This window comes from Sturnira hondurensis, unplaced genomic scaffold (genome assembly GCF_014824575.4).
Source record: "Sturnira hondurensis isolate 20B ecotype Veracruz unplaced genomic scaffold, ASM1482457v3 Scaffold0000880, whole genome shotgun sequence".
Lineage (NCBI taxonomy): Eukaryota > Metazoa > Chordata > Mammalia > Chiroptera > Phyllostomidae > Sturnira > Sturnira hondurensis.
In genome coordinates, this window is record NW_028073511.1 from 13475411 (window position 1) to 13490250 (window position 14840).

A 14840-nucleotide genomic window follows, 5' to 3' on the forward strand; every position below is an offset into this window, starting at 1 on the left:
ATCTTTCAATTAACAACAGTTTTTGGTTTTTTTTAGATTACCAGAAAGCTTTCCTGAACTACAGAACTTGACGTGTCTTTCTGTAAATGACATCTCATTGCAATCCCTACCTGAAAATATTGGCAAGTAAGTTTGTGTATATCAGGACAAAAGGTTGCCTAGGTCATCCATTATACCTTCCTTCCCTTTTAAATTCTTATTTTTTTTTAACTCAGAAAGCCATTTACTCAGTCTTTACCATCACCCTTAAAAAAGATCATAGCCAGCCCTGGCTGGTGTGGCTCAGTGGATTGAGCACGGGCCTGTGAACCAGAGGATCTTGGTTCAATTCCCAGTCAGGGCACATGCCTGGGTTGCAGGCCACTTCTCAGCAGGGGAACACACGAGAGGCAACCATATGTTGATGTTTCTCTCCCTCTCTCCTTCCCTTCCCCTCTAAAGATAAATAAACAAAATCTCAAAAACTAACAAGAAAAAAGATCACCTCTTATGTTTTTATAACCAATTGCCCCTGAATTTTAATGGTTAAAAAGGATGCTGCTACTTATTACTAGTGAAAACCCTAATTTGTTTGGAAGTTCTCTTCATACTGATGGGTTCCAAAGTATTCACACAAAGTACCATGTAGGTTGTGAATAAATACTGTTAGAAACTACCACTCTGGATAATTTTAAGCCATGTTAGGGAAGGGAGCCAATGAAACACCACTGAAAACTTAGGGGACGTGCCCCTAAACAACAGCTGTGCCTGCTGTGTTTGTGTGCTGTCGACCTGAGGTTAGGGAGTGAGAATGGTGTGTTTGCAGAGCAGGCATGCAATTGGAGAGGGGTGGAATGTGGCAGGCATGTTTCCACAGTGCTGGCCTAGAGGTCAGAGAGGACACAGTCACGGCAAGAAATAAACTCCTTTGAGGAAAATATATATGCTGTTGAATAAATGTCGTGTTCTGTGTTTCCAGAGATGAATTAATTGAATTACCTTAGCAGATCTTTTCCATGCCTCTAGGACATACTTTGGGTTAAATCAGGCTGGTGGCTTATGCTTAACCACTTAAAGTGAAAGCCCAGGTGGCCCACCTGACCTGGTGGACCCGCATGCCCTAGTGTCGTAAAGGCTCTCCTTTGTGTTCACCTGTCCTGCATGAATTGTAAGACAAAACAGAAGCTTGGTTTTTGAGGACTACGGTGTATGTCACAGATGTCTGTTCTGCAAAGTTCCTCTCTCTAGAGGTGTACAGGAGTTCTGAACAGTCAACTTTGCCCCCTCTTTTCTCTTCTGTGTAGACAGAAGACACCTGGCTAACCGAGTTTCAGCCAGCATGTCTGTGTTTTCTTGTGGTGCACAGTGATGCTTTACCACTTTGACGGTCGGTAGTCATGCTGATTAAAAATTGTGCTCTTTAGCTCTCAGGAGGAAAATGAGATAAGCCCCAAGTACTCCTCAGTTTATGGTATCAGCTGCAGCAGAAACAGCAGTGTTTTACTGTGGATGTCATGCACTTACACTTTATTTTTCGTGTGTCAGGTTTCATATGTTTCTAATATATGAGGGGTACCCCCCCAAAACTAGGATTATCTTCTGGAGAGCATGCCCCTTGCACTATGGGCTCCTTCTGCTAGGTGAGTGTTCTAGGAACCGTCTGTATCAGTGCACCAGCTGGCATTGCTGTGAGAGGCTGCGTATGGCTCAGTGAATTTTTTGTTTTTGAAGACTCAGTGCATTTGCCTATTTCATGATGGGTGGTTTACTAGTGGACCTGCCCCATCCTCCCTATTCACCCAATCTTGATCTTGCCCCAAGTGACTTTTTTCCCCCTACATGAAAAAGCCCTCAAAAGGAAACATTTTGCTGATGTGGAAGAGGTGAAACCAAAATGGCAGAAGCACTAAAAGGCATTGGAGAGCATTATGCTGAGTGAAATAAGCCAGGCAGTGAGGGACAAATACATATGATCTCACCTTTAATTGGAACATCATCAACAAAAGAAAAAAGCAAACAAAATATAACCACGGTCATTGAAATTAAGAACAATCTAACTATAGTCCAAGGGGAGCAGGGAGGGGACAGTGGGGAGAAGGGTTTTCAGGAACTACTATAAAGGACACATGGACACATGGGGGAGGGTGGAAGCAAGGGAAGGAGGTGGGTTTGGAGGGGGTGGGAGGGAGGGATGGGAAGAAAATACAATTGTAATTGAACAACAATAAAATAATTTAAAAAGCATCAAAATTGATGAGTTCAAAGACGGTTTTGAGCAGTGGGATAAAAACATCTCAGTAGGTTTGTTGCATTAAATGGAGAGGACTTTGAAGGGAACTGAAGTTAAAACACCTAAGAACACATTTACAATTTTTTATAAATAAATTCTGTTTTTTTGGCAGGGTCCTTCATACAGGTTGGGGCAAAGGTAGATTTACAGTTATTTGTATGGAAAATAATACAATAATTAATAAATAATAATACAAGAATAAACTCTTGTTTCATGTACTCACAACTGTAAATCTACTTTTGACCCACCCTGTTTGAGTCATTTAAATACACAAACTGATGCCGCCCTTGTTCTGCTCCTCAGCATCCCTGGCATACAATTCCTTTGTGCCTTCCCTCCCATTCGTTCCTGGCCTGTCACTGACCTTCTTTCCCAATTTGTGTCTTTTGTAACAGGTTTAATGTTTTGAGAGAAAATATGTTCTTATTAAACCAGGGTCTCCCTTTCATTCCCCGCTGCATTATTTCAGTGGAAAATATTTAATAATCATTTTACAATAAATTATAATATTTAATCCAATTTTAACCTCATCTTTTCTGATATCTGTACCTATTTTGGTCAATGCCCAGGATTTCTCATGTATCTGTGTTTTCTACCAGTAGTTAAGAGTGGTGGGTGTTTGGTTTTTTTTGTTTTGATTTGAGACTTAATCAACTTGCATTACTGTTACATCCTTTTGTAGACTGATTGTTTCCAAAATAAAATTCCATTTTGAGCGTGGACCATGTGGTGAACAATCACCCAGGAAATAAAAATATGGGGCGGCCTTGGCTGGGTGGCTAAGTTGTTTGGAGTGTTTTCCCATACACCAAAAAGTTGTGGGTTCTATTCCTGGTCAAGACACATACCTAGGTTGTGGGTTCAGTCCCTGGTTGGTGTGTGTGTGGGAGGCAACTGATGTTTCTCTCTCCTATCGATGTTTTCTCTCCCTGTCTCTCATTCCCCACCCTCCTCACTCTAAAATCAATAAACATATACTCAGGTGAGGATTTAAAAAAAAAGAATATGGACAGCAAGGGAAGGTCAGATATCATTGAATCAATTGATTTCTTTCTTTTTTTTTTAAGGTTTTATTTATTTATTTATCTTTAGAGGGGAAGGAGAGAGGGAGAGAAACATGAATGTATGGTTGCCTTTCGTGCGTACTCTGCTGGGAGTTGGCCTGCAGGGAACCGGACGGCAACCCAGGCATGTGCCCTGACTGGGAATCGAACCGCAATCCTCTGGTTTGCAGGCCCGCGCTCAATCCACTGAGCTACACCAGCCAGGGCTGAATCAACTGATTTCTATTAGGGTAATTTGTGAAATTAAATGGGAAATAGATTTCTATTCCTGTTTTTTAAATAATTTTTGTTGCCATAGCAAAATACTTTATGATTTCTACGTGTTGTATTTAAGATTTATTGCGTTAAAGTTAATATCCTGTTTGTGTGGGTGGGAGGAGGTGTGCAGGGTTGGGGGAAAATGGGACAACTGTAATAGCATAATCAATAAAATATATTTTTTAGAAAAGAAACAATCAAAGAACAGTCCCTTCTTTGGAGGAGATTGGGCACCTCTGTTTTCCTAGATCTTGTTGAGAAGATACTTGAATGTTGAAATGGTGAATTGTTGAGAAAAATCTCAAGTATGCTGCACTTAAGCAAATCATTATTTGGAACTTAACTTTCCTCATGGCAAAGATTTTTCAGTTTCCCAAAGGATTCCCAAGTGGTTTCTTAGAGCTATTATTAACCAAACTAAACAACATCACATAGATAGTGTGGTTTTGGGAACAAGGCACCAGTATTAGATATTCCAAAAAATTAAAAAAAACAGGAGGGGCCAAATGAAAGAAGATGAAGGGATTAAGCAAAAAATCAAATGTATATAAAACCTAGACACTGACAACACTGTGGTAATGGCCAGAGGGTAGGAGGGTGTGAGTGGGTGGAGGTGGGCAAAGGCGAGTAGAAAATGGGGATAGAAAGGGACTTTGCTTAAGGGACTTTGCTTGGGGCCATGGCACATGTTATAGTGTGCAGATTTCTGTTCTCTTGAGTTGTACACTTGAAACCTCTATGATTTTGTAGACCAATGTCACCCTAATAAATTCAATTAGAAAAAAAGAAGAAGGACCTAAGTGGTGTGGCTCAGTGGATTGATTGCTGGCTGTGAACCAAAGGTCGCTGGTTCGATTCTCAGTCAGGGATTGAGAATTCACATGCCGGGATTGTGGGCCATGTACCCAGTAGGGGGTGCACGAGAGTCAACCACACATTGCTGTTTTTCTCCCTCTTTTTTCCCCTCCCTTTCCCTCTCTAAAAATAAATACAATCTTTAAAAAATAAATGTATATATTAAAAAAGAAAAAGATAAGAAATGACCACTTAAATGATTGATCTTTGTGGATTCTGAAGTTGAGGTTTTTATATAAATTAACACTGCTTATTTGGTCAAGTGAGTCAGCCACCTCAGTGTACTTCTTTCGAGCATCAGTGAACCAGGACCTCTGTTTCTCTCTCTGCCACCTAGCATAGCACATGGCATTAACCAGGAAAGTATGGATTTCTAAGGGACTTGGGCGCCCTCAGAATGGGCAGGGGTGCAGCCTGAAGAAGAGAGGTGCACCTTTGCTTAGGACAGACTTGCAGCACCTGGAAGCTGGGGCACCAGGAAGCAGATGTCCCATCCTGTGTTTCATTTGCCCACAGTCATTTAATCTGAAGAGTGTTTGATGGCAGAGTTGGACCTGGAGTACTGCTCTCCTGGTTCAAGTCCCGTGTTTTCCTACTACTTTACCTGACACTACCATGGAACAGTTGGTTCCCAGGGCCCTTTGGGGTTCAGTAACTTTTCCTTACTGCCCCAGCAGTACCTAGTAGTTCCATTTATTAAGTAGTTAGATCCGAACAACTTGGTAAGTATTTTTGTCCTAACAGCCTAGTGGCTGTTTGAGAAAGCAACACGCTCAAGTTGAAAGAATGTTCTTATTTTATTCTTACATATCCCTAATTGTTTACTATGGGATGTTGGTACTGTTGAGCACTGCTTAGTGTCTCAAACTACAACTCATTTTCTGTTCTGCATTGATTTTCCCCCTGGTAACTGCCTTTTATCTCAGCAGTTGCTGAAAACCCAGCGTGTAATGATAGGATGTCCTGGAAAGGAATGTGGTGCTTATCTAACGTGAACCTGAACTACCTGAGCCAGTTACTTCCCGTGGTGTCAGACAGATCTTGAGTGTGCTGTCTCTCTCAAATGTAAAATTCTCTGTGGGGCTCTGGTCAGCTTCTGCAGCTTCTCTGGACACATTAGTGCCCATCAGCCGTACTTGTTGCTCCCTTGAATGAACTACTGTGAATACTTGGGCGTGCACAGCATGTTAGTGCATGGGAAGAAACCAGGCATCCCGCTCATTGCTCTGCTTTCATTCCATTGCAAAGCATTGTGTTCCCATCCTTTATCATATGGCCACATGACAGGTAACCATTGGTGTGGGTACTTTGATAAAGCAGACATTTCAAGTAGTAGAATCTCTGTAAATACTTTGTAATGACATGAGGATTGGTCATGAACATCTTTTGAACCACACAGAAGAATACTGGCTACCTCATGCAAAATGTCACGTTTTTCTTTGACTAAGATAATGGTATCCCAAATTTGCTTACCCTTTTTTTTGTGTGTGTGTGGTGGCACCTTAACACCTTACTCAGCCCTTCAAAGTAAAGGTGATGTTTAACATTGAGTGAGAAACTTAACCCATCTTCAGTGGATTTTGAAATTATTTTAAAGATTTTATTTATTTATTTGCGGAGAGAAGGGAAGAGAGGGAGAGAAACATCAATCCATCATTTGGTTGCCTCTTGTACATGCCCTGACCCGGGGACCAAACCTGCAACCCTGGTATGTGCCCTGACTGAGAATTGGACCAGCAACTTGTTGATTTACAGGATGACTCTCAACCAACTGAGCCACACTGGGCAGGGCTATTTTTAAAATAAATAAAAGGATTTTGAAGGTACTCTCTTAAATGCATAGGGACCACCATTCCATAATAGAACACTTGGGAGACGGGTAAGCTCCCAGCCACTGGTTCTCAAGCTCTGCCTTGTTGGGCCCCAGGGATTCCACTGAAGTCCCTCCAGGGCATTCTAGGGAGTGAGAAGTGCTCTGGTAGGTGGTCTCTGCTGATCCTGTTTGCATCAGCAGAGCTCTATTATTAGCTTATCATTTTCTTTTGTTTTGGTGTTGCGTATAATACTTGCTTAAAATAAGTCTGTTGCAAATATTTTTCAAGTTAAGTTTTGAGACTGCTGTTTCAGACACATAATAGTATTGGGTAGTCAAAAAGTCTGTTACGTTTTTTTTATTCTGTATGATGGCTGTAGTAGTGCTTAGTTAACTTCTTTAACTTCATTTGAAACAATTTTGTTAGATTGTATTGTGACAACTGTCATAACAGTTGCATTAAAAAATACTTATCAAAATTGGTGAATTTTTGTGCAGTCCTTTTAATAGTGAATGTGGGAGAAAATATGCAACATTTTCAGCATATTATGCTTTATTATTTCAAGAAAGGTAAAAATTCAACTGAAATATGAAAAAAGATTTGTGTAGTGTTTGGAGAAGGTGCTGTGACTGATTGAACATGTCAGAAGTGGTTTGCGAAGCTTCTTGGTACTAGCGACATTTTGGCCAAATAACTCTTTGATGTGGGGCTGTCTTCTGCATTGGAAGATGTTTAGCAGCACCCGTGCCTCTACCCACTAGACGCCAATAGCAGAAGAGATAGGAGATAGCCAACATACTCAGAATATCCAAATCAATAAAGTTTTTGGTGGAAATAAAAAAATGTGTCTTTTCTTCTATGGAAAAGAAGGTAACAGACTTCTTGGCCAACCCAATACTTGTTTATTGTAGCAGATGAATTATGGGGCTTCTTACTACCATCTGGTTTTTACTGGGCTGAGCTCTGCTCAAACCCAGCAGAAAGCCTCAGATCCTTTCATGAAAGTGAATTTAAAAAATTTTTACCTGCCTTCTCTTTCCAAACTGACAGATCTTTTTTCTTACTTAATGATTGAAAAGTCTACCTCTTTTGTCAGTCCTTCTCCAGTGATTGGAAGAGGTGAAATAGGTTACACATTCACAGGTTCCCTGACTGTATACCCTTTACTTCCCACATAATAAGCACCTTAGTCCTTTGTACACGGGAGTCTCGTTGCTCAGTGCTTGTGCATATGTATAATTAGTGTCTGCACCTGGATCACCCTGTACCCTGAAACTGTGGGGGTCTCAGTTATTAAACTCTTTGTGTTTGTACTGAACTTGGTGTTGCTCTGACATACTGAGCAAGTATGTATGACAAGCACACTGTGTTACCTCCTACACCCTGCTGTCTTCTAACCTGCCATCATAAGTGATCCAGTTGAGTTCCAGAAGCGTTTTACTAGGACCACATTAGCCTGTTCCTGCGTAGTCGCTTTTCTGTGTCACTGCTGTACACTCAACTTGTGTAAGAAGTTCACATAAAGAAACAGCTGTGAATAAACTGCTTTTGTTTGCTCTAAAACCTTCTAACGAAGAATAATTACTGTTTGTTAATATTGGTTAATTTCCCCTAACATGAGGAGTGATGAGGAAGAGATTTTAAAAGTATATATCTTTAGGGAAAAAATAGCTCACTAGAAGAACTGGTGAGCTTCTTCCTTTTAGGAGCAGTTGTGGACCTTTATCACACTTCCTCTTCTGCTTAGTGGCAGAAAGCTCCAAGCTAACCTCACTGATCAGTGAGAGCAGCTGTGTTAGTTCTGTGTGGTGAAGGGAAGTAAGGAATTGGGGAGAGAGGTGTTCCTGGCATTTACAGTGGGGTGGGGGATGCCCTGTTAGGCTCAAACAGTCCCATTACAATGCCTGTACTCATAAGGTTGGCATTAGCCACCCTGAGCTTTATTGGCTTTGTTTGTGGAAGGAGGATCAGTAATCTGCCCAGGTCTGTGTTCCTGGTGGGTGGTAGAGCTTGAATTTAAACTTCACTTTTTCTTTGAAGAAACTGCATTTTCTTTGCTTCATATTGTCTCACAGTGGGAACATTAGTTTCTTCCTCCCTCCCATGTTCCTAATTTTCTGTTTTATGAAATGATTTACATATTTGTACTCTTTGACGACATCTTGAAATCTTTTTTAGAAACACTTGGGAGATGCATATTGTCTGTCCAGAAAGTATCCAGCCACACACTATGAAAAATAGAGACATTTATTGAAGAAGATACAAGATACAAGAAACATTGTACATGGGACAGTGAAGCCTCAGTCCCCTTTAAAGTAGGCACCTTGGGACCTCACACAGTTCTCCCAAACACCATCAGCTGCCCTGTTGTATTTTCCTGAATCTCATTGATGGTCTGTCTGAAATCTCTTCCCGTTCAAAGGTGATTTTAGTTTTGGGAAAAGCTAGAAGTCGCAGGGTGCCAAATCTGGGCTGTAGAGGGGCTGAGTCACCTGGGTGAATCAGTGTTTTGCAAAAAAAACTCTGCATGAGATGCGATGCAAAAGCCCGTGTGTTATTGTGATGAAGCTGCCAATCACCAGCTACCCATAGCAGTGGCCTTCTTAACCATCAAATAGTTTCCGCAGAGGAATGTTCAAGCTTAACACGAAGTTTCATGCAGATTCACTACTCTACTCGCTCAGTCATTTAGAATTCCATGACCAAACAGTGCACATGCTCACTCAACAGCATCTGCCACCCCCACTGACTAGTACACTGAAGTTGTCATTGTTCACACATGTGCATTTCATTCCATTCTCCTTGGCTGCCAGGTTACATTAATGTGGTGCAAACCTGTCTTGCTATAATAACAGCGGTTGGACTTTTTCTGGACAGGCATCATGTCCCACTGAAGATTCCAGTGAGCATGGGAGGATGGCAGTTGGGGAGGAGGGAAGCATTCAGTAGGGCCTTAGAGAATCAAATTCCGAGCCTTGATAGGCTCTAGGAAAACGGAATACAGTGCATTTTTCAGATATGCCCTTGGAAGCAGTACCTAGTGAACAGTGACTTTTTACAGCACCATCACTAAAAAAAGTTGGAAGATTTCACTTAAAGTCAGGAAGGAAAATTTTACTTTGAGAAGTTTTTAGGTATTGACAAAATGTGAGAAAAATTTATCTTCCAAACAGCATTTTAATACTGAAAATATTTTTTTGAGGTCAGTTGTATCAGTTTTTACTTAAGTAAATCACACACTACAATTTTTTTACTTTTTAAAAACGGATGGCCTACAGATGGATGTGGTCTGTATATAGAGAATTTTAAAGAATCCACAAAACTTATTAGAGCTAATAAATGAATTCAGTAAGATTACAGTGTACAGGTTCAGGGACTTAAGGCCAAGGTGGAGGCGTAGGTAGATACACTTTGTATTCTGGCACAACCCAAAGAAAGACAACAAATTTAAAAACAAAAAACAACCAGAACTGCCAGAAAATGGAACTGTATGGAAGTCTGACAACCAAAGAGTTAAAGAAGAAGCATTTATCTAGACTGGTAGGAAAGTCAGAGATAGGCAGCCAGGGTGGAAAAGATGCACAGTATGGCCATGGCTGGACTGGGCGGTCCCACCTTCGTGTGCAGATAAACCAGGAGGAAGAACTGCAGAGTGAGGTGGACCATGCGTCCTGGGGTCCAGCTCAGGGAAATAAAGCGCCAAAACCTCTGACTCTAAAAATTGGTGGGGGTTAGGGTGGTGGGAGAAACTGTAAATCTCATAGGAGAGTTCATTGGAGAGACCCACAGGGTCCAGCAATGTACAAAAGCCCACCCACCCAGGAATCAGCACCAGAAGGACCCAATGTGCTTGTGGGTAGTGGGGGAAGTGACTGAAAGCTGGCCCAGAGCCAAGCAAGCAGCATTGCTCTGTCTCTGACCTTTCTCCCACATACAGCACTGCAATGGAGTGACCTGGGTTGGCCCACCCTGGTGAATACCTAAGGCTTCACCCTTACAATGTAACAGGTACAGTGAGAGAAAGAAATATGGCCCAAATAAAAAAACACATCAAAGCTCCAAAAATAGAACTAAGTGATGAAGAGATAGCCAACCTATCAGATGGCAGGGTTCAAAACACTACTAATCAGGATACTCACAGGAGTGGTTGAGTATGGTCACAAAATAGAGGAAAAAGTGAAGGCTATGCCAAGTGAAATAAAGGAAAATGGTCAGAGAACAACAGTGAAAGGAAGGAAATGGGGACTCAAATCAGTGGTTTGGAGCAGAAGAAAGCAATACACTTTCAGCCAGAACAGAATGAGGAAACAGGAATTCAAAAAAATGAGGAGAGGCTTAGGAATCTCTGGGACAACTTTAAATGCTCCAACATCAGTATCATAGGGGAGCCGAAAAAGAAGAGGAAGAGCAAGAAATTGAACACTTACTTGAAAACATAATGAAAGAGAACATCCCCAATCTGGCAGAGGAAATAGACTTTCAGGGAGTCCAGGAAGCTCAGAGAGTCCCAAAGAAATTGGATCCAAGGAGGAACAGACCAAGGCACATCATAATTACATTATTGAAGATTAAAGATAAGGAGAGGATCTTAAAAGTAGCAAGAGAAAAAGAAACAGTTACCTACAAAGGAATTCCCATAAGACTGTCAGCTGCTTTCTCAAAAGAAACTTTGCCAGCAAGAAGGGACTAGAAGGAAGTATTCAAAGTCAGGAAAGGCAAGGACGTACATCCCAGGTTGCTCTATGCAGCAAAGATATTGTTTAGGAGGGAAGGGCACATAAAGTGCTTCCCAGATAAGATCAAGTTAGAGGAGTTCATCATCACTAAGCCCTTATTATATGAAATGTTAAAGAGACTTATATAAGAAAAAGATGATCAAAAATCTGAACACTGAAATGAGAACAAACTCACAACTATCAACAACTGAACCTAAGCAAAACAAAAACAAAAAACAAACTAAGCAAACAACTAGAACAGGAACAGAATTACAGAAATGGAGATCACATGGAGGTTTATCAGCAAGGAGGAGGAGGGGGTAGAATGGGGGAAAAGATACAGGGAATAAGAAGCATAATTGGTAGGTACAAAACAGACAGGTGGAAGTTAAGAATAGCAGAGGAAATGGAGAAGCCAAAGAACTTACATGCATGACCCATGGACATGAACTAAGGAGGGTGGGGGTGCTGGTGGTACAGGGGGTTCAGGGTGGAGGGGAGTAAAGGGGAGAAAAAATGATAGCACTCATAATCAGTAAAATATATATTTTTAAAAGATTATAGTATATAAGATTAATACAAAAATTAGTTGTATTTCTATATACGGGCTTTGAATCAAAGAAATTAATAAAAATTTATAAAGCACCAAAATAATAAAATACTTAGGAGTAAATTGAATAAGAATGTATAATAGATACACTGNGTGGAAGTTAAGAATAGTAGAGGAAATGGAGAAGCCAAAGAACTTACATGCATAACCCGTGGACATGAACTAAGGAGGGTGGGGATGCTGGTGGTTCAGGGGGTTCAGGGTGGAGGGGAGTAAAGGGGAGAAAAAATGATAGCACTCATAATCAATAAAATATATATTTTTAAAAGATTATAGTATATAAGATTAATACAAAAATTAGTTGTATTTCTATATACTAGCTTTGAATAATCAAAGAAATTAATAAAAAATTTAATTTATAAAGCACCAAAAATAATAAAATACTTAGGAGTAAATTGAATAAGAATGTATAATAGATACACTGCAAGCTACAAAAGATTGTTGAAGTTAAAGGAGACCTCAATAAATGGACAGACACCTTTTGTTTACAGATTGGAGGACTTTATATTATTAAGATAGTGGTACTTCCCAAGTTGACCTACAGAATCAGCTTAGTCCTATTAAAATCCTATTGGGCTTCTTTGCAGGAATTCATGAGTTGATCTTAAAATTCATATTGAACCCTGGTTGGTGTAGCTCAGTGGATTGAGCGCGGGCCTGCACACCAAAGGATTGCGGTTCAATTCCCAGTCAGGGCACATGCCTGGGTTGCAGGCCAGTTCCTGGCAGGGTACACATGAGAAGCAACCATACATTGATATTTCTCTCCCTCTCTCTCTCTCTTCCCCTCTAAAGATAAATAAATAAAATCTTTAAGAAATTAAAAAATATTTTAAAAAATTCATATTGAAATATCACAGATCCAAAATTGCTAATGCAATCTTAAGGAAGAACAGCCAAGTTGGAGGACTCACACTTCAAATTTTAAAACTTAACTACAAAGCTACAATAATCAAGACTGTGTGGCATAAGGGCAGACTCACAGATCAGTGGAATAGAATTGGAAATTTAGAAATAAGCCCTTGCATTTATGCTGAACTAATTTTAACAAGAGTACTAAATAAAACAGTTCAATGAGGAATACCTTCTTTTTAAATGCTGTTGGGGCAACTGAATATCCATCCACATATAAAAGAATGACGTTACACTCCTACTTCACACTACATACCAAAAATAACCCTACATGGAGCAAAGACTGAAATGTAAGAGCTAAAACTCTCATAAGAAAACCTAGGGGTAAATCTTCATGATGTTGACGTAGGCCTTGGTTTCTTACATATAATACCAAAAGCCCAGAAAAATGGATAAATTGGCCTTCAGCAAAATTAAAGACTTTTGTGCATCAGAGGACACTGTTAAGAAAGGGAAAAGACAAGCTACATACAGGTGGGAGAAAATATTTGAAAATCACATCTCATAAGGGCAAAATCACAATCGTCTACCACTGTACACCCACTGGATGACTGCAGTCAAAACAACGAATGAAAACAAACGTTGGTGAGGATGTGGAGGAACTGAGGCCCTGACATGCTGCTGGTTGGAATGGAAGGTGATGGGCCCCTCGTTTGAGGGGGCAGGGCTTCCTCAAAACATGGACCATAGTTACCGTGTGACCCAGCAGTTCCACTCCTAGTTATATATGCCCGAGAGGATCGAAAACGTGTCCACGCAAAAGCTCATGCACACGTGTTCCTAGTAGTGTTGTTAATAATACCCAAAGGTGAGAGGTGAAAACAACCCAGATTTTTATCAGTCAATGTACTGATAAAATACGGTATGGCCTTTCCATATGATGGAGTTTTATTCAGCTATAAAAAATAATGAGGTACTGATACATGCTACAACACGAATGAACCTTGAAGACATGCTAAGTAAAAAGCCAGGCAGGAAAGGCCACCTATTGTGTGATTCCATTTATATGACATGCCCAGTGTAAGCAAGTCCGTAGAGACAGAAATTAGACTAATGGTTGGCAGCCCTGGGGAGCAGGGGAGGGGCAGTATAAGGAGTGACTTCTGAGAGGCACAAAGGTTATTTTTGGATGATGAAAATTCTCTGGAATTTGGTAGTGGTTCTGTTTGCAGTCTTTGGCATGTACTAAAAACCATTGAGTTGTATACATTAAAAGGTGAATTTTATACCATGTGACGTAGAGCTCAATGAATAAAAGGACGAACCTCAGGGATACTTGAAGCCTGGTGCTGCTGAAGGATGACACTTTACCTGGGAAACCGACCTGGTTTATTCTCACTGGAAAAACTGCAATGCAGCCTTATAAGTAATGCTTTGAGGTCATTTTGTCTCAGTTACTCACACATGGTGACCAGACAGGTACACAGAGCCAAAGCCTCCCAAACGTTCAGGTGACGTGGAGTGGGAGTGAAGGTCGGGAGGGCACAAACCCCTGTGGGAACACGTGGGGAATTTGGAGGGCCAGGGAAGCCTCTGCTTTGCTTTGGGGGCACGCCGCTTTGTCTTTACTTTGTGTGTCCGTCTGCACGAGATCCCAGATCCTTGGCAATAAAAAAAACTAATACCTTCCAGAAAATAAGTTAACCTAAATATATCTAAACATCTTCACTCTGTGTAATTGACAATTTTTTCTTAAAAAAGCATTTTTTTAAGGAGAAGAAGTATACATAATGGACAGGCATAGTACCCAAAACATAATTGTCAGTCACTAAATGGTTATTGTCAATAAACATTTAATTATGACAGTTTGCTAGTAGAAGTAGAGCCAGTGGGTAGCCCTGGGTTCTCTGGCAGATGGAAGTAGAACACGTGGGTCTGACTTTGTGACTGCTACCCTAGGGGATGGTGACCTTAATTTTAGTGGGCTTGAACTCAGCCACGAGGCTTCTGCTAACAAGGCCTCCTGCAAGGCTGCTTACCCATAATACATTAGTGTGTGCTGCCTAGGAGGAGTAAATCTTTCTGAAAACTGTTATCATGTTTAATGCTCTCTTGTGAGGCCTTGGAGTTTCTATAAAATGTGTATTTCAAAAACAAATAAAATTTATAGGAAAATATCTGGAACAAAGGCACCATAGGGAAATATACAACCTGAGATTTCTTAAATAATAATTTCATATCTAAAAAGCAGAAATTAGTGAGTGCTTAAACAGTTCCCCCTGTCTCCATCAATATTGTTTCTCCCAAATATCATTACCATAAAGTGTGTAGAGTTTATATTTTAATGGCTTTATAGTGTACTGCCATTTGTTTTCTTGGGCTACCTTAATTTGTTTTATTTTT

At 40.5% G+C, this 14840-nt stretch overlaps 1 protein-coding gene across 1 annotated transcript in view; it reads left to right on the top strand.

Moving 5' to 3' along the window:
* LRRC1 (leucine rich repeat containing 1) overlaps positions 1 to 14840 on the top strand; it is a 140665-nt gene that overhangs the window by 86056 nt on the left and 39769 nt on the right. The window contains exon 4 of the mRNA XM_037055036.1: positions 37 to 126. Within this exon, the coding sequence (XP_036910931.1) occupies positions 37 to 126 (90 nt within the window). The remainder of the gene's footprint in view (positions 1 to 36; positions 127 to 14840) is intronic.